The sequence below is a fragment of the Scyliorhinus canicula genome, chromosome 5, assembly GCF_902713615.1.
Source record: "Scyliorhinus canicula chromosome 5, sScyCan1.1, whole genome shotgun sequence".
Lineage (NCBI taxonomy): Eukaryota > Metazoa > Chordata > Chondrichthyes > Carcharhiniformes > Scyliorhinidae > Scyliorhinus > Scyliorhinus canicula.
The window spans coordinates 97,152,149-97,175,856 of record NC_052150.1 but is presented as its reverse complement, the minus strand read 5'-3'; the positions used below and the strand labels follow the sequence as shown (position 1 = coordinate 97,175,856).

The following is a 23,708-nucleotide window of genomic DNA, read 5'->3' as shown; positions in this document are numbered from 1 at the left end:
ACATGAGGGTGACCTGACCCCCTTCATAGTCCCCCCCCCCATCAGACCTCTGCCATCAGAGATAACAAGTGCTATCTGCTGTGAAAAAGAGGAAGTGAAAGCACTTGGCTGCTTTTGATGTGGTGAGAAACTGTCAATCATTGCAAGAGTCTTTCCAAGCATTTGTGGTTAGCATCAAAGCAGGGTGCTTGAGATGCATTCAAGCGTGAAGGGAAAGAGATTAACAATCCACCAAGCACCTGCCTCTGGAGTAATAAAACTGTCAATCACTGGCTAATGCAATATATTACTGTGTGAAATTGAAAGGAAGATTTGCATTTCAAAGGCTGTCAAGGCATTTGAAGTGTACTTGACTTTCCAGGAAGGCTCCCACAATTGTAAAAGCTGCTGCTTTAAACACTTTTGAAAAAAGAAAACTCCCAAATTCACAAATAACCTCCTCCCAAAAACAAGACAAAAGGCAGGGGAAATGACCCCCCCCCCCTTATAAACTTACAACTCCCAAGAAATTCCCCTTTTGGCAACAAAAAACAGCCACAACACCGACTTTTGGGGACTTAGCCCCTCAATCTCAAGCCACCTCTCAGTTCTCCTCCAACTTATGGTCCCTTATAAAGTTGTTCACCTCCTCTAAATAGTACTCATGACCGGTGAATGTTACCCAAAGTCTTGCCGGGTACAACACCCCAACATAGACTTGGCCTTGTTGAATCCCGCATGCGTCTTCGTCAGCTCCATGCCATATCCTGATAAATCCGGATGTGATTACCCTCTCATTCACAGACTTGCTTCAAACTGGCCCAATTCAGGATCTTCTCCTTGTCCACGAACTTGTGCAGCCATGCAATCATGCAATCACTACCCCCGGGTGCTTCCTTGCTCTTCGCCTTCTACCTCAAGGGCCTGTGCACCAATCCACTTCTGGGGCCTTGTCCAGCACTTTCTCCTCCACCAACCTGGCCAGCACCCTTGAAATGTACTTTGTGGCACTCGTTCCTTCCACACCCTCTATGCGGCATGGTAGCGCAGTGGTTACCACTGTGGCTTCACAGCTCCAGGGTCACAGGTTCGATTCCTGGCTTGGGTCACTTCGTGTGCGGTGTCTGCACGTTCTCCCTGTTTGTGCATGGGTTTCATCTGGGTGCTCTGATTTCCTCCCACAGTTCAAAGACGTGCAGGTTACGTAGATTGGCCATGCTAAATTGCCCTTGGTGTCCAAAAAGGTTAGGAGGGGTTGGGTTTCTGGGTTACGGGGATAGGGTGGAAGTGTGGGCTTAAGTGGGGTGGTCTTTCCAAGGGTCGGTGCAGACTCAATGGGCCAAATGGCCTCCTTCTGCATTGTAAATTCAATGTTCTACGTTCTCTGACAGGCGGACAATCTACAAGTTCTGTCATCTCAATCTATTCTTCTGCTGCTCCACCTCCTCCCACAGCGACTTGCATAGATCCCGCAAGATCTCCACCTCGACTCAAAAGACACAGTCTGATTGCTCTGGCCGGACACCACTTTTTCCACCTCACATATTGTCCCATGCGCTTCAAGGTATTCCTTCACCTGATCCAACGGCCACTGCTCCCTCAATCGCCTTCGACCAGTCTTTGTGCATCTCCTTCCTTTGCTGGCGTAATTCTTCCTTGATGAAGCTCATCAACTGCTCCATTTGAGGCTTTCCCACTGACCTCGACCCTTCCCCCTCCGCCATTCTCAAAATTAGTGCTGTGTCATCTCCTCCATATCCTTAGCCAGGTCCTAACTGTCTTCTGCGGGGACTGATGTCCAGTAAACATGACAATTTTGGGGAGAACCTGTCCTCCTACACCTTCTGCTCCATTTTTCTGCCGAAATTACCCCACTAAAATGTCCCAAAAACCAATGCCTTTGAGCCAGAACTAGCTTGTGTTTGACCACTCACTCCATGGCCGCCAACGGATGTCCGCCTCCTCTTCTGCCCCCTCCTTTGTCTCGCCTGAAGTTTCTATATCCAGGAATGTTGAGCTGTCAAACCTGCCCTTTCCTCAACCACGTCTCCATAACTACTATATCACAATTGCGCTTATCAATCGTCGCGCTTAACTCATCCGTTTTACCTCTAATACACATGGCATTAAAGTAGAGGCCATCCAGCCTTGTCTTACTCCCTTGAAACTTACTACTTTAGTATTCCCTCCAACTTGATTGCTTTTCTGTGCTATGCCGTGTCCCTATTCTGCTAACAGTCTGCGTCCCCTCCCCCTGCTGAATTAGTTTAAACTCTACTCAACGGCACGGGCAAACCCGCCAGCAAGGATGTTAGTCGCACACTGGTTTAGATGTAGACCGTTCTGCTTGTACAGACCCCACCTTCCACAAAAATGGTCCCAGTGGTCCAGGAATCTAAACCCCCTCCCTCCTGCACCAATTCTTAAACCACGCATTCATCTGTGCTATTCTCTTATTCCTGTACTCACTAGCATGTGGCACTGGGAGTAATCCAGAGATTACAACCCAAGAGTTCCTGCTTTTTGGTCTACTACCTAACTCCCTGAATTCCTGATGCAAGACCTCATCCCTCTTTCTACCTATATCATTGGCACCAGCATGTACCATGACCTCTGCCTTATCACACTTGCCCTTCAGAATGCACCGCAGCTGTTCAGTGACATCCTGGACTCTGGCATCAGGTAGGCAACAAACCATCCTAGAATCACATTGACGTAGAATCCCTTATTATTATTGTTCTTCCTTTCTTTCCCCCTTGACCCACTGCAGGGTCTACCACGTCCGGGCCATGCTTGGAAAACTTGCACCAAATCCCGCTGGGAGGATTCCCTGCTGCAGGGGTCGGTGCTAACCGGGTTGGGGGGGGGTGGGTGGGGCGTCACTCTGGCTTCCAGCCCATTAATCAGATGCAAATAGGAGCAAATCACTGATTTGCATTCTTCCAGTGATGCGGGGTGTGTAGCTCACTGGCGTGGAACCAGAGTATCGGAACAGAGTTAGCACCCAGTTTTCAGCCGACACTCCATTCTCTGCAGGATTGGATAACCTGCTACTGGTGTTGGGCAATGGAAAATCCACCTCTTAATCTTTTTTTGCAAAAAATTAATTCAGGTTGTTAAAATTACATATGCCTTTTTAAAAATAATTTAGAGTACCCAATTCATTTTTCCAATCAAGGGGCAATTTAGCATGGCCAATCCACCTACCTTGCACATCTTTGTGTTGTGGGGGCGAAACCCACGCAGACACGGGGAGAATGTGCAAACTCCACACGGACAGTGACCCAGAGCAGGTATCGAACCTGGGACCGCGGTGCCGTGAGGCAGCAATGCTAACCACTGTGCCACCGTGCTGCCCTGAAATTACATATGCCTTAATAAAATGCGTTAAAAAAAATTAATCTGGGATAAATTTAATCATGGAGAGCTCAGCTTTTTCTCACTTTGCATATATTTATGCTCTTGGCTGCGATCTTGAGCCCGCACTCACTGTCCACGGGTTTGGCGGTGAGGATGGAATAGCTTGTGAGAATTGGGAAACGCGATTCGCGCCGGAGAGAACGCATTTCCTGATTTCTTCCACCCCTTGCTGGCAATGTCCTGAGATTCGCGCCCAGAAAGGGTGTGAATCTCATTTTAATACATTTCAAAGTTTTTACCGGACACCCTGCCAAATGTGTTTAGGTTGGCGAGATTTACAACAAATTTGGCCAGACATGAGGCAGTCTAGGGGATCCTTGTGGGGAGGGGTGGGGTGCGTTGGCGCCTGGGGTTGGAGAGTTAAATGCCAGTTTTCTGTCTGAGCCTGACACTTTGCCAAATTCTGGTAAGGTTCTGTCCATTGCTTCTTTTTCTCGCTCACATGTAGAAGTGTACCTGTGAAAGTGCATACACATGCCCTCATACCTGTCGTTAACTGATGATCATTTTCAGAAGTGAATGTTTGCAGTCTGTTTGTTTAACCTGAAATGTTTGTCATGTTCTTTTTATTAAAGGATTTGTTTATTACCATGCTGGAATTCCAAAAGCTGGAAAAGCTGGAGTTTGGTGGCATGAAAGGGAAAATGCTCAGTGAAAACATTTCTAAAATGAACAATGAATTCTTGGAATGCTGTAAGGTTTTCAAGGAAAGCACCTATAATCCTCTGGATTATGAAAACACGGTAAAGATGATTATTTTTCTTTGGTCACAATTATATGCAAAGGGCAGCTTCAACTCTTGAAATGGTGTGGACCTGCAATTCCTCTACCCCAGCACCATAACTTTGAACCCAGCACCAAAACCCTTGGAGAAGTGACGGGTTGTTTCAAAGTGGTAGACAGGATAACCTCTCACCTTCCGGTTAGGCACACTACAGCCTTCCGGCCTGAACATCGAATTCAACAACTTCAGATGATCAGCCCCACCTCGACCCATTTGTTTTCATTTTCGCTGCCTTTTACCATTTCTTTCTTTCTTAATATACATTTAACGTACGCCGGCGTCAACGGGCCTCCTGGCCCAGTTATTCTCCAGATTTCAGGGGGCCATGTGCTGCTCCGGCGCCGAAAGCCGGCTCTGCACAGCCAGCACGGGTCCGCGCATGCGCGTGGTTGCCGTCTCCGCGCAACATGGCAGAGCCCTACGGTGGCCTGGCGCGGAGGAACAGAGGACCCCAGGACCCCCCCCGCCCCCCCTTCCAATGAGCATGTCCTCCGATCGGTAGCTCCCGATCGCAGGCCTGGACACCGTGGAGGCCCCCTCACGGAGTTGGATCCCCCCACCCCCCCACCAGGACGGTCCCCGCAGCCAGAATGCCGAGGTCCCGCTGGGTTGGACCATATGTGAACCATGCCGGGGGAACTCGGCAGGCACTCGGCCTGTCGAGCGTGGAGAATCGCCGCAGGGGAGAGTTGAAACCAAGTCGACGTTCGGAACTGAATGTAGAGGGAGGACAGGGAATTGTTTAAAAGATAGAACTGCCATAGCTAACTGAAAGAAAATAAATTGGCCATGGTAATACCACCAATAAACCCAACAAAACGCTGCTTGAGTAAGAAATTCAGACCAATTTAAAATCCTATACAGTTAAATGTAATTTGTAATGCTTTGAAAGAGTGGTTTTGCAACAAAAATATGTTAATTTACATTTAGCAGCCACTGCATCAATGTCACTTTGTACCAGATTTTATTTTTCTTGGAATACTGTGGATATGAAATCTCTTTCTGCGCACGAAGATCAGGATGCAATCATTGACATGCTATCATTTCTTGTAGCGGAATTGCTGCCTGGTGTTGTGAAATGTATCCACTTGTAGCAGTATTTTATGCTTTTGTGAAGTTTTGACAGATGCCCATGTAATCTTTAAAGTTAAAAATGTTCTTGTGCATTGTGCAATCAACATATTTATGCTGCTTTTGACAAACCGCGTTCAAGCATCCTCACATCGTTCTGGATTGCTTTGGAAAATTCTCAGCTTCATGGTTCCAAGATGAAGAAGATAGCTGCAGGATTTGGGCTTTGGAATTTGAGGATATTGGCAACACAGGGTTAATAAAAGCCGAAAGCGCTGGAAAGTCTCAGCAGGTCTGGCAACATCTGTGGAGAGAGAGAATCATCTGTGACTCCCTCCCAGAATCCCACCAGTTTTGGACAGGACCAGAACATGTGGACATGATTCGCAGGAGACCTGGCACATCCTGCACACTGATCAGCCACTTCTGGGAAGAATCGGCTCAGCCTTGCTGGCGTGATATGTGCTCTATGCACAACTTTAAGCTGAATAAGACTAAGTTTAGCACACAATGAGGATATGTTAATGCAATGCAATGCTTCTTCCCAAATCCAACCTCGCACCGTGCCTCCCAATTCTTCCTCCCATTTTTGCTGCATTGCCACCATCGAAACTCAACCCATCCTGCTCAATGCGGCATACACATTGGAGACCTTGCCCTCCCCAATATTATTCGCCGAGAGGAGCCTGTCCTGTAGACCCAATGTCTTTGGGAACAAACCCACCTCTTTACTCAGAAAGGCCCTTACCTGGAGGCATCTGAACTCGTTACCATTGGGCAATTGGTAAGCTTCTGTCAGCTCAGTTAGATCTGTAAACCTCCCACCCCTTAAACCAGGCATCCAATCTCTCTGGGACAAATTTATGGTTACCACAGATCAGGGCCTTTCTGGACATGCCCTCCAGGCCAAAATGTAACGGGCACAGATTCCACACCCTCAGAGTGGAAACCACCAGTGGATTTGATGCGTACATGTTCGGTGAGAATGATAGAGGAGCTGAAGCCAATGCCCTTAAGGAGGTCGCCCTACATGAGGCCTCTTCTACTCTGCATCACACCGACCTTTGATGTAACACCATTTCCGGACCATGACAACATTGGCAGCCCAGTAGTAACTCCGGAAAATTAGGAAGAACCTGGCCACCACCCCGTCTACCCCTCTCTAGACAAACTCTTTTAAATTGGGGTAATCTTCTCTGCCCACACAGCTCAGAATAAGCCTATTGAACTTTTTGGGCAGGAAGATTGGGGGATTCTGGAATACAAAAAGGAACCTTGGCAGGATCACCACCGACATTGTTTAGACTCTCCCGGACAGAGATACCCCCTCCAAAACCCCTCCACTCCCCAGATGCCTGAAGAGCCATTGCCCATGGCTCAATCGCAAAGGCGAAGAGCAGAAGGGAGAGTGGGCACCCCTGCCTCTCCCCACACTGCAAAGTGAAACACTTAGAGTTGACCCCGTTAGTGGAGATGCTTGCTTTTGGGGCTTTAAAAAAACAGTGTAACCCAGTCCACAAACCAGCCCCAGTTAGGGGCTGGTTTAGCACACTGGGCTAAATAACTGGCTTTTAAAGCAGACCAAGGCAGGCCAGCAGCACAGATCAATTCCCATACCAGCCTTCCCGAACAGGCGGTGGATGTGGCGACTAGGAGCTTTTAACAGTAACTTCATTGAAGCCTACTTCTGACAATAAGCGATTTTCATTTTCATTTCACGGATCCCTATCCTAACCCAAACCGCTCCAAAATGTCCAATAAATACACCCATTCCACTGGGTCAAATGCCATCTCGGCATCCATTAACACCACAACCTCGACCTCGCTTCCTCCTGCGGGCATCATGATTACGTCCAATAGCCTCCATATATAGTTCGCTAACAATCTACCTTTCACAAACCTGGTTTAGTCCTCTCTAACCACATCCGGCACACATCCCTCAATACGGGTACCCAAGATCTTCGCCGAAAGCTTTGCATCTACATTTAGGAGTGAAATTGGACGAAAAGATCCATATTGCTCTGGATCTTTGTCTTTTTTTGGATGAGGGAAATGGAAACAGGCGATAACGTGGGGGTGGGGGGGAGCACACCCCTTTACAGTGCTTCATTGTACATCCGCACACATTAACAGACCCAGCAATGTGCCAAAGCATTTGTAAAATTTGGCTGGGAATTCGTCCGGATGTGGGGCCTTCCCTGACTGCATCAAACTCCCACATCCCCACACCTCCCACTGACCTACTGAGGCCCCAATCCCTGCACCCTCGCCTGAAACTCCAACCCATCCAAGAATCTTTGTCTCAGTTCATCCCCTGGCGTCCATTCCGATTGGAATAGTCTCTGATAGAAGGACTCAAAAGTTTTATTAATCTCTGCTGGGTTCGTTGCTAATTTACCCCCGTCGTTCCTCAGCCTACCTATTTCCCTAGCAGGTGTCTGTTTCCTCAGTTGGTGGGTGAGCATCCTGCCAACCTTCTCCCCATATTGGTACACCAACCCCCACAGTTCTGCGCAGTTGTCGCACTGCCTTATCTGAGGTGACCAGATTAAACTCCACCTGGAGTCTCCGGCGTCCCTTCAACAGTGCCTCATCATGTGATTCCAGGCAACTGCGATCGACTGCTAAGATCGACTCCACCAATCTTGTTTGCTGCTCCCCCTCCACCCTTAGTCTGTGCGCCCGGATCGAGATGAGCTCTCGCCTAACCACAACCTTCAGTGCCTCCCACAGCACCCAGCAGAGACCGCCCCCGCCCTCGTGTCGTTCTGATCCATATAATTACAAATGGCCCCTTCCAACCTCTCATCCCTTATCCACAAGGAGACCAACATCCAGACTCCACTGGGGTCGACAAGGGGACGGCTTTTCAGCCCGCCACGCGGTCACACACCATGATTGCCAGGTACTCTGACCCCGCCACTCTACAAATCAATGTCTCATCTATAACAAAAAAAATCTATTTGAGAATAACACCTGGGAACATGTAATAAGAAAGAAAATCCCTCGTCCTAGGCCTCCCAAAGCGCCATGGAGCCACATCACCCATAAGCTGCATGAATCTCGACAGCTCCCCGGCCATCGCCAATATCCTCCAGGATCTGGGACATGAGATTGATTGATTCATTGATATTTATTGTCACATGTACCGAAGTACAGTGAAAAGTATTTTTCTGCGGCCAAGGGAACATACCCAATATGTGCAGAGTAGACAAAAGAATAATCGACAGAGTAGATTGACAAATGGTACATCAACAAATAGTGATTGGTTAAAGTGCGGAACAAGGGCCAAACAAGAACAGCATAGGGCGTCGTGAATGGTGTTCTTACAGGGAACAGATCAGTCCAAGGGAGAATCGTTGAGTCTAGTAGCTGTGGGGAAGAAGCTGTTCCTGTGTCTGCATGTGCAGGTCTTCAGACTTTTGTATTTTCTGCCTGATTGAAGGGTCTGGAAGAGGGCAAAGCCTGGATGTGACGGGTCTCTTACGATGCTGTCAGCCTTCCTGCGGGAGAGGGAGGTGTAGACAGAATCAATAGGAGGACAGCAAGCTTGTGTGATGCGTTGGGCTGAGTTCACCACACTGCAGTTTCTTGTGATCGTGGGCCAAGCAGTTGCCCTTCCAAGCTGTAATGCAGCCGGATAAGATGCTCTCTATGGCACATGTGTAGAAGTTGGTGAGAGTTGATACAGACATGCCTAATTTCTTTAGCTTCCGTAGGAAGTAGAGACATTGTTGGGCTTTCTTGGCTTTTGCATCAATGTGAGTGGACCAGGACCGGCTGTTGGCGATTGTGACCCCCAGGTACTTAAAGCTATCGTCCATCTCCACTTTGGAGATTAACAGCCACAGGAGAGGTGCCTGAAGATTGGAGGGTAGCAAATGTTGTGACCTTGTTTAAGAAGGGCTGTAGGGATAAGCCTGGGAATTACAGGTTAGCCTTACTTCTGTAGTGGACAAATGGTTAGAAGGTATTCTGAGGGACAGGATCTACAGGCATTTAGACAGGCAAGGGCTAATTAGGGAAAGTCAGCATGGCTTTATAAGGGAAAAGTCATGTCTCACCAATTTGATTGCATTTTTTGAAGGGGTTAACCAAGAAGGTAGATGAGGGCATTGCAGTTGACGTTGTCTACATGGGCTTTAGCAAGGCCTTCGACAAGATACCGCATGGTAGGTTGTTGCAAAGGGTTCAGTCTCACGGAATCCAGGGTGATGTAGCCAATTGGATACAAAATTGGCTTGGCGGCCGAAGCCAAAGGGTGGTTGTGAAGGGTGGTTTTTCAAACTGAAGGCCTGTGACCAGCGGTGTGCCTCTGGGATCGGTGCTGGGTCCACTGTTCTTTGTTATATATATTAATGATTTGGATGAGAATGTAGGAGGCATGATGAGTAAGTTTGCAGATGACACCAAGATTGGTGGCATAGTAGATAGTGAACGTTGGATTGGATTGGATTGGGTTTGTTTATTGTCACGTGTACCGAGGTACAGTGAAAAGTATTTTTCTGCAAACAGCTGAACTGATCATTAAGTATATGGGAAGAAAAGGGAATAAAAGAAAATACATAATCGGGCAACACAAGATATACAATGTAACTACATAAGCACTGGCATCGGATGAAGCATACAGGGTGTAGTGTAAATGAGGTCAGTCAATAAGAGGGTCATTTAGGAGTCTGGTGACAGTGGGGAAGAAGCTGTTTTTGAGTCTGTTTGTGCGTGTTCTCAGACTTCTGTATCTCCTGCCCGATGGAAGAAGTTGGAAGAGTGAGTAAGCTGGGTGGGAGGGATATTTAATTATGCTGCCCGCTTTCCCCTGGCAGTGGGATGTGTAGATGGAGTCAGTAGATGGGAGGTAGGTTCATGTGATGGACTGGGCGGTATTCACGACTCTCTGAAGTTTCTTGCGGTCCTGGGCCGAGCAGTTGCAATACAAGGCTGCGATGCAGACAGATAGGATGCTTTCTATGGTGCATCTGTAAAAGTTGGTAAGGGTTAATGTGGACATGCTGAATTTCCTTAGTTTCCTGAGGAAGTATAGGCGCTGTTGTGCTTTCTTGGTGATAGCGCGACGTGAGTGGACCAGGACAGACATTTGGTGATGTGCACCCCTAGGAATTTGAAACTGCTAACCATCTCCACCTCGGCCCCGTTGATGCTGACAGGGGTGTGTACAATACTTTGCTTCCTGAAGTCAATGACCAGCTCTTTAGTTTTGCTGGCATTGAGGGAGAGATTGTTGTCGTTACACCACTCCACCAGGTTCTCTATCTCCCTCCTGTATTCTGACTCGTCATTATTCGAGATCCGGCCCACTATGGTCATATCGTCAGCAAACTTGTAGATGGAGTTGGAACCAAGTTTTGCCACGTAGTCGTGTGTGTACAGGGAGTAGAGTAGGGGGCTAATCACACAGCCTTGCGGGGCCCCGGTATTGAGGACAATTGTGGAGGAGGTGTTGTTGCTCATTCTTACTGACTGTGGTCTGTTGGTCAGAAAGTCAAGGATCCAGTTGCAGAGTGGAGAGCCAAGTCCTAGGTTTTGGAGCTTTGATATGAGCTTGGCTGGGATTATGGTGTTGAAGGCGGAGCTGTAGTCACTAAATAGGAGTCTGATGTAGGAGTCCTTGTTTTCGAGATGCTCTAGGGATGAGTGTTGGGCCAGGGAAATGGCGTCTGATGTGGACCGGTTGCGACGGTATGCAAATTGAAGTGGATCAAGGCGTTTCGGGAATATGGAGGTGATGTGCTTCATGATCAGCCTCTCGAAGCACTTTATTACGACTGAAGTCAGGGCCACCGGGCGGTAGTCATTGAGGCATGTTGCCTGGTTCTTCTTTGGTACCGGTATGATGGTGGTCTTCTTGAAGCAGGTGGGGACCTCGGAGTGGAGTAGGGACAGGTTAAAGATGTCTGTGAATACCTCTGCCAGCTGGTCCGTGCAGGCTCTGAGTGCACGACCAGGGATCCCGTCCGGGCCCGTCGCCTTCCACAGGTTCACTTTCAGGAAGGCCGATCTGACTTTGGAAGCTGTGATGGTGGGTATGGGTGAATTATGGGCTGCTGGGGCACTCGACAGCGGATTGTTGGTTACCTGCTTGAACCGAGCATAGAATGCATTGAGTTCATCGGGGAGGGGTGCGCTGCTGCCAGAGATACTGCTCGGCTTCGCTTTGTAGCCTGTTATGTTGTTTAGTCCTTGCCACAACCGCTGAGAGTCTGTCTGTGACTCTCGCTTAGTTTGATATTCTCTCTTGGCATCTCAGATGGCTTTGCTTTTTTCTTGTATAGGTCAGGGTCGTCTGCCTTGAATGCCTCAGATCTGTCCTTCAGAAGGGAGTCAATCTCGCGGTTGAGCCATGGTTTCCGGTTGGGGAACGTACGTACTGCTTTCTTTGGCACACAGTCGTCCACACGTTTGCTGATGAAGTCTGTGACGGTGGTGACATACTCATTTAAGTTAGTCACTGAGTTCTTAAATATGGACCAGTCCATGTCTCTAAGCAGTCACGTAAGAGCTCTTCTGTCTCCTCGGACCAGCACTGCACAACCTTCTTAGCTGGATTCTCCCGCTTGAGAAGGTTATATAAGAGTGACCAATTGGGCCAGTGGGCCAATGAATGGCAGATGGAGTTTAATTTGGATAAATGTGAGGTGATACATTTTGGTTGATTAAATCGGGGCAGGACCTACTCAGTTAATGGTAGGGAATTGGGGAGAGTTACAGAACGAAGAGATCTAGGGGTACAGGTTCATAGCTCCTTCAAGGTGGAGTCACAGTTGGACAGGGTGGTGAAGAAGGCATTAGCATGCTAGGTTTTATTGGTCAGAATATTGAATACAGGAGTTGGGCCTCCACTGAATCCAGCCAACCCTCGTGGTCAGCGACAGACTCCTCCATTTTTTGGGCGCGATGTACCCTGAGCCTCTAAATGATGCTTAACTCTCTCCACTGCCGCCTTAATTGGAACAATGGCCCGTACCAGATCTTCAGAAGTTTACAACCCTCTGTTTCCGGAACTGGGCTGTTAAAAAGTCGACAAACTGAGCAGTAGACCATTGGGCCGGAAGAGTTGACTCTAAGCCCACCGCCATCGCGCCTTCAACCGCGCTTTCCATGGCCTTGCGTTCGAGGCTGGCTTGCAGCCACCCCCGCCCCGGTTGCTCTTTGTCCCGTGCACTCCGGACCCTGCGCAAAGAATTGCCAACACCTTCACCAGCAAGAATCAGGGGCTTGGGGCCGCATTCAAAGGTTTGACTGGCATTTATGGGCAGATAAGAGTTTCCTCTTGCAGGAGCCACCAAGTACACGGCTGCATGGTGCATGGCCATCACCGGAGGTCTACCGACCAATTCGTAACTAATTTCCGTCTTCCAACCGTTATGAGGTACTTATGGTACTTTGTCGCCAAGGTAGACATCATCCATCAGCTGTTTCCACTGCTTCCTCCTCACCCCATCCACCTAACTGAACCTTCTGGCATGACCTCACAGGAGGTCTGTCTATTTTTACCTGCCTTTTGTTCCTTACCTGTCTGTCCCCATGACCTCCAGCCCATAGGTGGAAATAAACCCAAGGCACATCCATAGGCACAACATCAACTTGGGCTTTTCGAGTACCTTTTACAGGCATTTAACAAAAGTGACATTGAGCACATATTAGGACAGGTGACAAAATCCTTGTCAAAGAGATAGGCCGGGTTTCTCCCCTACCCGGCGGTGCGGGGGGGGGGGGGGGGATCCCGGTGTGATGGAGTGGTGTGAACCACTCCCGCGTCAGGCCGCCCCAAAGGTGCGGAAGTCTCTGCACCTTTAGGGGCCAAGCCACCACCTTGAGGGGCATACGCAGGGGAAGGGGTCACTTCTGCCATGGTGAAGACCATGGCGAAGGCGGAAGGAAAAGAGTGCCCCCACGGCACTGGCCCGCCCGCCGATTGGTGGGCCCCGATCGCAGGCCAGGCCACCGTGGGGGCAGCCCCCCGGGGCCAGATCGCCCCGCGCCCCCTCCAGGACCCTGGAGCCTGCCCGTGCCGCCTGCTCCTGCCGGTAAGGTAGGTGGTTTGGTCCACGCCGGCGGGAGAGGCTTGACAGCGGCGGAACTTTGGCCCATCGTGGGCCGGAGAATCGCCGGGGGCGGGGGGAGCCCGCCGACCAGAGTGGCGCAATTCCCGCCCCCGCCGAATTTCTGGTGGCGGAGAATTTGGGACACGGCAGGGGCGGTATTGACGCCGGCCCCCAACGATTCTCCGACCTGGCGGGGGGTCGGAGAATCCCGTCCAATGTTTGGAAGGAACATCTTAAAGAGGCAGAAAGGTTGGGAGGTTGAGGGAAAGAATTCCAGAGCTTCGGTCCTGTGCCGCTGAAGGCTTGCCCACCAGTGGTGGAGACACAGGCCTTGAAATTCCTGTGAGAGTGGCATTCAGGTTGACTCTATAGGCACCTACTAAAGCTGTAGTAGCTCCCACTTTGGTAGCCACCATTGATATGTTCCCGGTGTCTTGATGGTGCAAGTCATGGACCACACTGATTAGTGAACCACTGTTTGCCCATAATCTAAACCACTTGTGTTGAAATCATCTTGATTGCCTGTTCCCTTATAATAGCTGTTTTGAAGATTGGGCCCTTGAGATTTGGGTACTTGCACTTCTCAGTTGAGGAGCATTTCTGTGCCCCTGTGGTTAAACATACAATTATATGAACATACATATAAACTAGGAGCAGGAGAAGGCCACTCGGCCCTTCTGCAATTCAAAATGATCATAGCTGATCTGCTTGTAATCTCAACTCCACGTTCTGACTTATCTGGGATAATCTTTCACCCCCTTCATATTAAAAATCTATCTAGCTCTGCCTTGAAAATATTCAAAGATTCTGCTTCTTTTGAGGAAGAAGAAAGACTCACGACCCTCTGAGAAAACAAAATTCTCTTAATTTCTACCTTAAACCCGTGACCCCTTATTTTTAAATAGTGACTCCTAATTCTAGATTCTCTGACAAGAGGAAACATCCTTTCCACATCCACCCTCAGGATCTTGTATGTTTCAATCAAGTCACCTCTTAACACTTCTAAACTCGAGCGGATACAGGCCTAGCCTGTCCAACCTTTCTTCATAAGACAACACCGCGCCCCCCCCGCAAACCCCATTTCTATTTTTTTTAAAGAATATATTTTATTGAAGAATTTGTAATTTTAACAGTTTAACATTCTTAAACAACCGAGTGGGCCGACACACGCAACAACATTAAAATAACATACCCTACTACCCCTCCCCACCCTATATCCTGATTACCTGTATATTAAGTTCCCTGTCCTTGTCTTACACTATCATGCCTCCCATTTTCCTCCACAGCCCCCCCCCCCCCCACTTAATTTTTTCCAGACTGAGAAACCCTGCCATGTCGCTGACCCATATGCCTGACTTTGGAGGCTCCGAGTCCCTCCATCTCAGCAAAATCTGTCTCCGGGCCACCATGGAGGAGAAGGCTAGGGCATCAGCCTCTCTCTCTCGGAGTCACCCTCCCTTCCAGGATCTCTGACATGACGTCCGCAAATCCCTGCGAGAATCCCCACAACTTCGGGCAAGCCCAGAACATATGCACATGATTCGCCAGGCTTCCCCCACAGCGTCCGCACCTGTCCTCCACCTCCTCAGAAAACCTACTCATCCGGGCCACAGTCATATGAGCCCTATGAACCACCTTGAACTGGATTAGGCTGAGCCTGGCACACAATGAGGATGAATGAACTCTCCTCAAGGCCTTTTCCCATATTCCGACTTCCAGCTCCCCTCCCAACTCTTCCTGCCACTTCCTCTTCACCTCCCCGATTGGGACCCCTTCCCACTCCATCAATTCCTTGTATATCTCCGAGACCCTCCCATCCCCAACTCTTGTTTTTGACATCCACCTTATCATGTAGTGCCCTCAAGGGGAGGCGAGGAAAGCCTGGAATCTGCCTCCGAACAAAGTCCCATACCTGCACCCGGCAACTCAAACTCCTCCTCTAATGCCGCCAGGCTCGGGAAACCCTCCTCAATGAAGAGATCCCCAAATCTATCAATCCCTTCTGATGCCTGCCCTCTGCGACCTCTGGAACCCACCATCCATCCTACCTGGGACAAACCTGTGATTGTTGCATATCGGGGTCCAGACCTATGCTCCCTCCACCCTCTTGTACCTCCTCCACTGTCCCCAGATCCGCAGTGTCTCCACCACCACCGGACTTGTGGAGTGTCATCCCCCCGTCCCTGTCCCCCCCATCGCCACTTCCTAATCATAGCTATGTTGGCCGCCCAGTAGTAGTTGCGAACGTTTGGCAGTGCCAAACCGGCCCCCGGACTGCGCTCCAACAGTGATCTCCTTACTCGCGGGGTCTTATTCGCCCATACAAAGTCTGTAATGATCCTACTCACCCGCTTAAAAAAGGCCTCCGGGACGAAGATGGGGAGGCACTGAAAGACAAACAAAAATCTGGGGAGGACAGTCAATTTCACAGTCTGCACCCTCCCTGCCAGTGACAGCGGGAGCATGTCCCACCTTTTAAAGTCCCCTTCCATTAGCTCCACCAACCGGGTCAGGTTGAGCCTGTGCAGGGCATCCCATTTCCTGGCCACCTGTATACCCAGGTAACTAAAACTTTTCTCTACCATCCTGAGCGGCAGCTCTTCCAGTCTCTCCTCCTGCCCCTTGGCCTGGATCACAAACAACTCGCTCTTTCCCACATTCAGTTTGTACCCTGAAAAACTACCAAAATCCCTCAGAATCCACAGAACCTCCCCCATCCCCTCCACAGCGTCCAAAATGTACAGGAGCAAATCATCCGCGTATAGCGAGACCCGATGTTCCAACTCCACCCGAACCAGTCCCCGCCAGTTCCTCGAGGCTCTCAGGGCCATAGCTAGTGGTTCTATAGCTGGGGCAAATAGTAACGGCGAGAGGGGACACCCCTGTCTCGTTCCCCGGTGAAGCTCGAAGCACCCCGACCTCAGCCGGTTTGTACATACATTTGCTACAGGCGCCTGGTACAGCAATTTCACCCAGCCAATAAAGCCCTCACCAACCCCGAACCTCCCCAGCGTTTCCCAGAGGTACTCCCACTCCACCCGGTCAAAGGCTTTCTCTGCGTCCCTCGCTGTTACCACCTCCGCCTCCCCTCCCTCTAAGGACATCATAACAATATTCAAAAGTCTCCGGACATTGGTATTGAGTTGTTTGCCTTTAATAAACCCAGTCTGGTCTTCCTCTATCACCTCTGGGACACAATCCTCAATTCTTGTGGCCAGAATCTTATCGCGCAATTTGGCATCCACGTTTAAAAGCGAAATCGGCCTGTATGACCCACAATGTTCTGGGTCCTTCCCTCGTTTAAGAATGAGTGAGATCAAAGCCTGTGACATTGTTGGGGAGAGGGTTCCTTTCTCTCTAGCCTCATTGAAGGTCCTCATCAGGAGTGGGATCAATATTTGCGAAAATTTCTTGTAGAATTCTACCTGGTAAGCATCCGGCCCCGGGGCTTTACCCGATTGCTTGCCCTCTATACGCTTGACAATCTCCTCCAATTCAATCGGGGCCCCCAGCCCCTCCACCAGGTCCTCTTCCACCTTTGGAAACCTCAACTGGTCCAAAAATTGCCTAATCCCTTCCGCTCCCGTCTGGGGCTCCGACTCGTATAGCTTACTATAGAATTCCGTAAAGACTCCGTTCACCCCCCCCCCCCCGGATCCAAACCGTGATACCCTCCTTATTCTTTACCCCCCTGGATTTCCCTGGCCACCTCCCTCTTTCGCAGTTGGTGTGCCAGCATTCTACTCGCTTTCTCCCCATCCTCATAGACTGCCCCTCCTTGCCTTCCTCAGCTGTGCTACCTCTTTCCCTGTGGTCAGCAGTTCAAACTCCTCCTGCAGACTCCGCCGCTCCCTCAGTAGCCCCTCCTCATGGGCCTCCGCATATCTCCTCCACCAGTCTCTCCCTCTCTGCTCTTTCTCTCTTTTCCCTATGGGATCGAATTGAGATGAGTTCCCCTCTGACAACTGCCTTCAGAGCCTCCCAGACCGTTGCTGCTGCTACCTCACCCGTATTGTTTGTTTCCAGCTAATCCTGGATGTTCCTGTCCTGCTAATCTGCCCACAAACCTCTTCGTCCACCAACAGCCCCACATCCAGTCTCCAGAGTGGGCGCTGCCCTCTCTCCTCACTAAGCCGCAGGTCCACCCAGTGCGGGGAATGGTCCGATACTGTGATTGCTGAGTATTCTGTCCCCGCCACCTTTGGGATCAATGCCCTGCTCAAAACAAAGAAGTCTGTGGGAATAAACCTTATGAATGTGGGAGAAAAAAGAGAACTCTTTCGCTCTTCCCTGTCCTGAACTTCGACCCGTCCAGCTCGGGGTCGATGACTGTGTTAAAGTCTCCCACCATGATCAGGTAGTGTGACTCTAAGTCTGGGATTTTGCTTAGCATGTGTCTCATAAATTCCACATCATCCCAATTCGGAGCATAGACGTTCACAAACACCACTCGGACCCCCTCCCACTTTCCACTCACCATTATATACCTGCCCCCCTTATCTGCCACAATTCTCCCAGCCTCCAATGCCACACCCTTACGGATCCTTACAGGCCCTTCGGCCCTCCAAGCCCGTGCCGTCCATGCTGACCAACTAAACTACAATCTCCTACACTTCCTAGGTCCGTATCCCTCTATTCCCATCCTATTCATGTATTTGTCAAGATGCCCCTTAAATGTCACTATCGTCCCTGCTTCCACCACTTCCTCCGGCAGCGAGTTCCAGGCACCCACTACCCTCTGAGTATAAAAACTTGCCTCGTACATCTACTCTAAACCTTGCCCCTTACACCTTAAACCTATGCCCCCTAGTAATTGACCCCTCTACCCTGGGGAAAAGCCTCTGACTATCCACCCTGTCTATGCCCCTCATAATTTGTAGACCTCTATCAGGTCGCCCCTCAACCTCCGTCGTTCCAGTGAGAACAAACAAAGTTTATTCAACTGCTCCTCATAGCTAATGCCCTCCATACCAGACAACATCCTGGTAAATCTCTTCTGCACCCTCTCTAAAGCCTCCACATCCTTCTGGTAGTGTGGCGACCAGAATTGAACACTATACTCCAAGTGTGGCCTAACTAAGGTTCTATACAGCTGCAACATGACTTGCCAATTCTTATACTCAATGCCCCGGCCAATGAAGGCAAGCATGTCGTATGCCTTCTTGACTACCTTCTCCACCTGCGTTGCCCCTTTCAGTGACCTATACACCTCGATCTCTCTGACTTTCAATACTCTTGAGGGTTCTACCATTCACTGTGTATTCCCTACCTGCATTAGACCTTCCAAAATGCATTACCTCACATTTGTCCGGATTAAACTCCATCTGCCATCTCTCCGCCCAAGTCTCCAAACGATCTAAATCCTGCTGTATCCTCTGACAGTCCTCATCGCTGTCCGCAATTCCACCAACCTTTGTGTCGTCTGCAAACTTAGTAACTCAGACCAGTTACATTTTCCTCCAAATCATTTATATACTACGAACAACAAAGGTCCCAGCACTGATCCCTGTGGAACACCACTAGTCACAGCCCTCCAATTAGAAAAGCACCCTTCCATTGCTACTCTCTGCCTTCTATGACCTAGCCAGTTCTGTATCCATCTTGCCAGCTCACCCCTGATCCCGTGTGACCTCCGCAGGTACAACATTTCTGGCTTGGTTCGAAGAATGAACGCAGATCTGGCACGGTGGGATGGTCTCCCTCTGTCACTGGCAGGTCGGGTACAGGCAGTTAAAATGAACGTGTTGCCGTGATTTCTGTTTATTTTTCAATGCCATCGATTTTCCTGCCAAAGGCTTTTTTCGAAGAGATTGAGGGAAGGATTACTTCGTTCATATGGGGAGGAAAGGTGCCAGAATTAGAAATGTGCTGCTACAGAGGGGAAGGCAGGCAGGGGGCTTGGGTCTTCCGAACCTGATGTATGACTACTGGGCTGCGAATGTGGAGAAGGAGTGGAGCTGGGTCAGAGGGGTTGTTTCCCAGTGGGTCAGAATGGAGGAGAGTCTGTGCAGGGGTCAGGATTGAAAGCACTAGCAACAGCGCCGCTCTCGATAGCCCCGGGAAAGTACTTGGGGAGTTCGGTAATAATAGCTTCATTGAGAATTTGGAGGCAGTTCTGCCAACACTTCAGGTTGGGGGTAGGGTCAAGGGAAATGCCGATTCGGGGGAACCACAGATTTGAGCCAGGAGGTGGGATGGAAATTTTCGGAAATGGGAGGAGAAGGGGATTAAGTCACTAAAAGATTTGTTTCTTGGGGGTCGGTTTGCAGGATTGAAGGAGCTGGAAGCGAAGTAGGAGTTGGAGCAGGGGGAAATGCTTAGATACATGCAGGTTCGAGATTTTGCCAGAAAGGCGATACAGAGCTTCCCAGTGAAGCAGGCCTCCACATTGCTGGAGGAGGTGCTGACGACAGGGGGACTGGAGAAGAGGGTAGTGTCAGCGGTTTATGGAGCTATTTTGGAAGAGGAGACGGCACCACTGGAAAGGATCAAAACAAAGTGGGAGGAAAACTTGGGAGACGATATGGAGGATGGATTCTGGTGTGAGGTGCTCCGGAGAGTGAATGCCTCCACCTCGTGCGCGAGGCTGAAGGTGGTATACACTGCACACCTCACGAGGGCGAAGATGAGCCGATTCTTTGAAGGAGTAGAAGATGTGTGTGAACGTTGCGCGGGGGGGGGGGGGGGGGGGGGGGGGGGGGGATCACATTTATATGTTTTGGTCCTGCCCAAAGCTGGAGGATTACTGGAAGGAGGATTTTCGGGTAATTTCTAAAGTGGTGCACGTGAAACTGGACCCGGGCCCCCGGAGTGGCCATAATCGGGGTCTCAGACCAGCCAGGGTTGGAAACGGGTGCGGAGGCAGATGTTGTAGCCTTCGCCTCATTGATTGCCCGAAGGCTGATCCTGATAGGTTGGAGAGTAACCTCTCCACCCTGTGCCCTGGCGTGGTGGGGAGACCTGTTGAAATCCTTGACTCTTGAGAAGGTTAAGTTTGAACTGAGGGGAAGGATGGAGGGTTCTACAATTCATGGGCATTATTCATTATGCACTTTCAAGAACTGGATAACATCGAACATTAGTTGGGGGTGGTGGGTGGGAGGGTTCAGGGGAAGGGGGCGGTGTGTGTTAATGGCGACTATGCGGGCTAATGTTTGGGGTTTGATGGGATCGTTGTTATTGATATGGGGATTGACATATTTGTTACTGTTTATTTATTGTTGGTGGGTGTAAATCTGGGAGAAAATGTGAAAAAGGAGAATAAATTTTTTTTTAAAAGTTCTGAGAAGCTTTAGTGAGGACCTGAAGGAAATTAAGATTAGTAAAGAAATGGTTTTGGGAAAATTAATGGGATTGAAGGTGGACAAATCTCCAGGGCCTGTTAATTTGCATCCCAGAGCACTTCAGGAAGTGGCCCTCGGCATAGTAGATCCACTGGTGGTCATTTTCCAAAATTCTTTGGACTGTGGAATTGTCCCTACAGATTGGAGGGTAGCGAATGTATCTCCGCTATTCCGAAAGGGAGGTAGAGAGAAAACCAGTGAGCCTAACATCGGTAGTGGGGAAGTTGCTGGAGTCCATTATCAAGGATTTCATAGCACGGCATTTGGAAAGCAGTGATGTAATCACACAAAATCAGCATGGATTTTGCTTGTGCATTAATCTAAGAATTGAAACTCTCAATACGCATCTTTTTTTCAACCCCGCATTGAAAATTGAGTTAAGAATAAACAAAAACATATGACCTTTTAAACCGTACACAGGAATATTTTTGATGCATAGGAAAGAAAATTCTGAGTTTTAACACTCATTACACCACTGTTATGAGTTTAGATTTATGTCCTCTCTTAAACTCACAGCTGAACCCGGGTTAATCAGTAGGAAGGATGCCCGCCATCTCTATTTAAAGCAATCATCAACTACTTGCAGGTTAGTTGCTAGTTGATTTCTTCCAGCTATAACTTTGATTTGACAAGTCTGGTGCTTTCCATAGTCTATGGTGCTTTCCATGGCTGTTTTAAGTTGTAAATGTTTACAGGGAGTGGTGCGGCCGATACAAGGACATTTTGCTGACTTCAAGGTGTCAGTACACACAGGCTGCTCCCAGACAGTGATGCACTGGCAGGCCCTCTTATTGGAATGGAGCTTGAGTGGGAGAATGAGCGGAGGCCATGCAAAGCAGCACAGGCTGCTGGAAGAGGGAAGGTGAGTGAATGGGGAGGCAGAAAGGCTCTCGCTGGGGGTTGTATCCACTCGGTGCTCAGGGAATAAGGCTGATTCCTGAACCTCTGCGAGGAACAATGTAGGTGTTGTTTTTATTCCTTATGGAAAGCTCTGCACCTGCTGCAGCTACAACTGTAACCTCATAAAGGGCAGGGACTGCATTGCCAGTGGCTAACCTTTGCTGGTGCTGTGTTAATGAAACTGCTGTGTACTATTATTGGCAGAGCTTTGATAACTTTTTCAAGGAAGGGGTGCTGAATTCTTACAGGGTCCTGCATTGTTGTAGAATCTGGAGGCCATTAGAAAAGACAGGCTTTTGAGATTCCTGCTCCCTCATTCCCATTTTTAATCTGCCTGCCTTGGCATTGCGAGTCATCATGGTCACATCTGAACTGCTATCAAGGCCACTGTTGTCTTAATTTTCTATTCTAGTGGATCCCTCCAAGTGGGAAGATGTGACACCGGTGACATCTCACAGTCCATTATTCATTGCTGCCTTTGGGAGGCCACATCGGCCTTTTATAGGAAGGAAGGGAACTTTATTGTCCAACGGACCAGAGAGAAGCAGAAAGGGAGGGCTTGTGGATTTGCCAGGCCGCTGACAGGTTCAGTGGTTCATGATGCAAATAACTTCAGAGTTGGCTCTGTGGCCTCACATGTTAATGGGAAGATGATCCATAACCACAAGACCTGCCTGTCTATCAACGCCCAGTTGGTGCGTGACCGTAATTGAAGACCTTTTCTATGGTTATCTGCTATCCTGGCATTCGTGCTGCCAACCTCAAATGGAATGTGGTGCACATTGCAACACCTGCACCCAAAAATGGGCCCTGATTCTTCTGTCACTCCTTTGTGCCTTGTCTTACCGAGTTTGGAATTTTTCTGGATTAAAATTTTTGATATTGGTTACGATCTTGTTTTGCTCTCCCCTTTCTGCCTTGAGGCTCTTTGTCATAATGACAAAGAGCTATTTTGCCTTTCTGATCAGAACTGGATCAAATATTTAAGTTGTGTCTGAGGAGAATCCTGTACATTTTGAGCACAATTGTCTCTAACTCTTCAAATTTGGTTCTATATTTCAACATTCTACTACATATGCATTTTGCACATGTTGAATACCAAGTCTGCTCCTATTCCTGATTTATTATAAGTTTTTCCTCTGATATATTGACACCATTCACCTGTCTTCATGGATTGATAAAATATGTCAATGATGGAAGAAACTGTTCATTTAATCTGACAGATGCATTCTGATTGAGAGATAAAGCAATGAAAAGTTGTAACTGTTTTGCGATTATGGGTAGCAGTTAAATAACTGAAATGTTAGTGATGAGCGATTTGAGTAATAACATTTGCATTTCCATTAAAATGTCATTTCACAATACCTCAGTATTCTATAAATGGGATTGCTATTGGGGCCGAGAAGAGGTGCGGGTTAGTGTCAGGGGTATGAAGTCGGGGAAGGCCCCTGGGCCGGATTGGTACCTGGAGGAATTTTATAAGGAATTCGCGACGGACCTGGCACCACATCTGATGGGGGTGTTTAATATAGCACTGGAGAAGGGGGAGTTGCCGGAGACAATGACGCAGGCAGGAATCCTACCAATCCCGAAAAAAGGGAAGGACACGGTGGAATGTGGGTCGTATAGACCCATATCACTATTGAATACGGATGTGAAAGTATTGACTACGTTGTTGATGGGGAGGATGCAGGACGGTGTCCCCGGGGTGGTGGCAGAAGATCAAACAGGCTTCGTGAAGGGCAGGCAGATCGCGAGTAATATAAGCCGGCTGTTGAATGTGGTGATGAATCCATCGAGGGCTCTGGTGGTGGTGTCCATGGACGCAGAGAAGACATTTGATTAGGTGGAGTGGCGGTACTTGTTTGAGGTTTTGGGAAGGATTGTGTTTGGGCCGAGATTTGTGGCATGGGTACGGTTGCTGTATGTGGCACCGAGGGTGAGGACGAATGATATGAGTTCACAAAGCTTTGGCTTACACAGGGGTATGAGGCAGGGGTGCCCGCTGTCGCCGCTGCTGTTCGAACTGGCCAAAAAGCCATTGCCGATGCTTCTCAGGGGGTCGGCGGAGTGGCGGGGGATTATGAGGGGGCAGAGGGGACATCAGGTGTCGCTCTATGCCGATGGCCTCTTGCTGTATGTTTCGGA

General features: G+C 49.1%; 1 protein-coding gene across 2 annotated transcripts in view; it reads left to right on the top strand.

Annotated features, from left to right (window-relative positions):
* Positions 1–23,708, top strand: part of LOC119966149 (dynein heavy chain 11, axonemal-like) — a 622,669-nt gene that overhangs the window by 38,237 nt on the left and 560,724 nt on the right. For both annotated transcript variants that reach the window (XM_038797431.1, XM_038797432.1), the window contains exon 8: positions 3,975–4,142. In XM_038797431.1, coding sequence (XP_038653359.1) covers positions 3,975–4,142 — 168 coding nt within the window. The remainder of the gene's footprint in view (positions 1–3,974; positions 4,143–23,708) is intronic.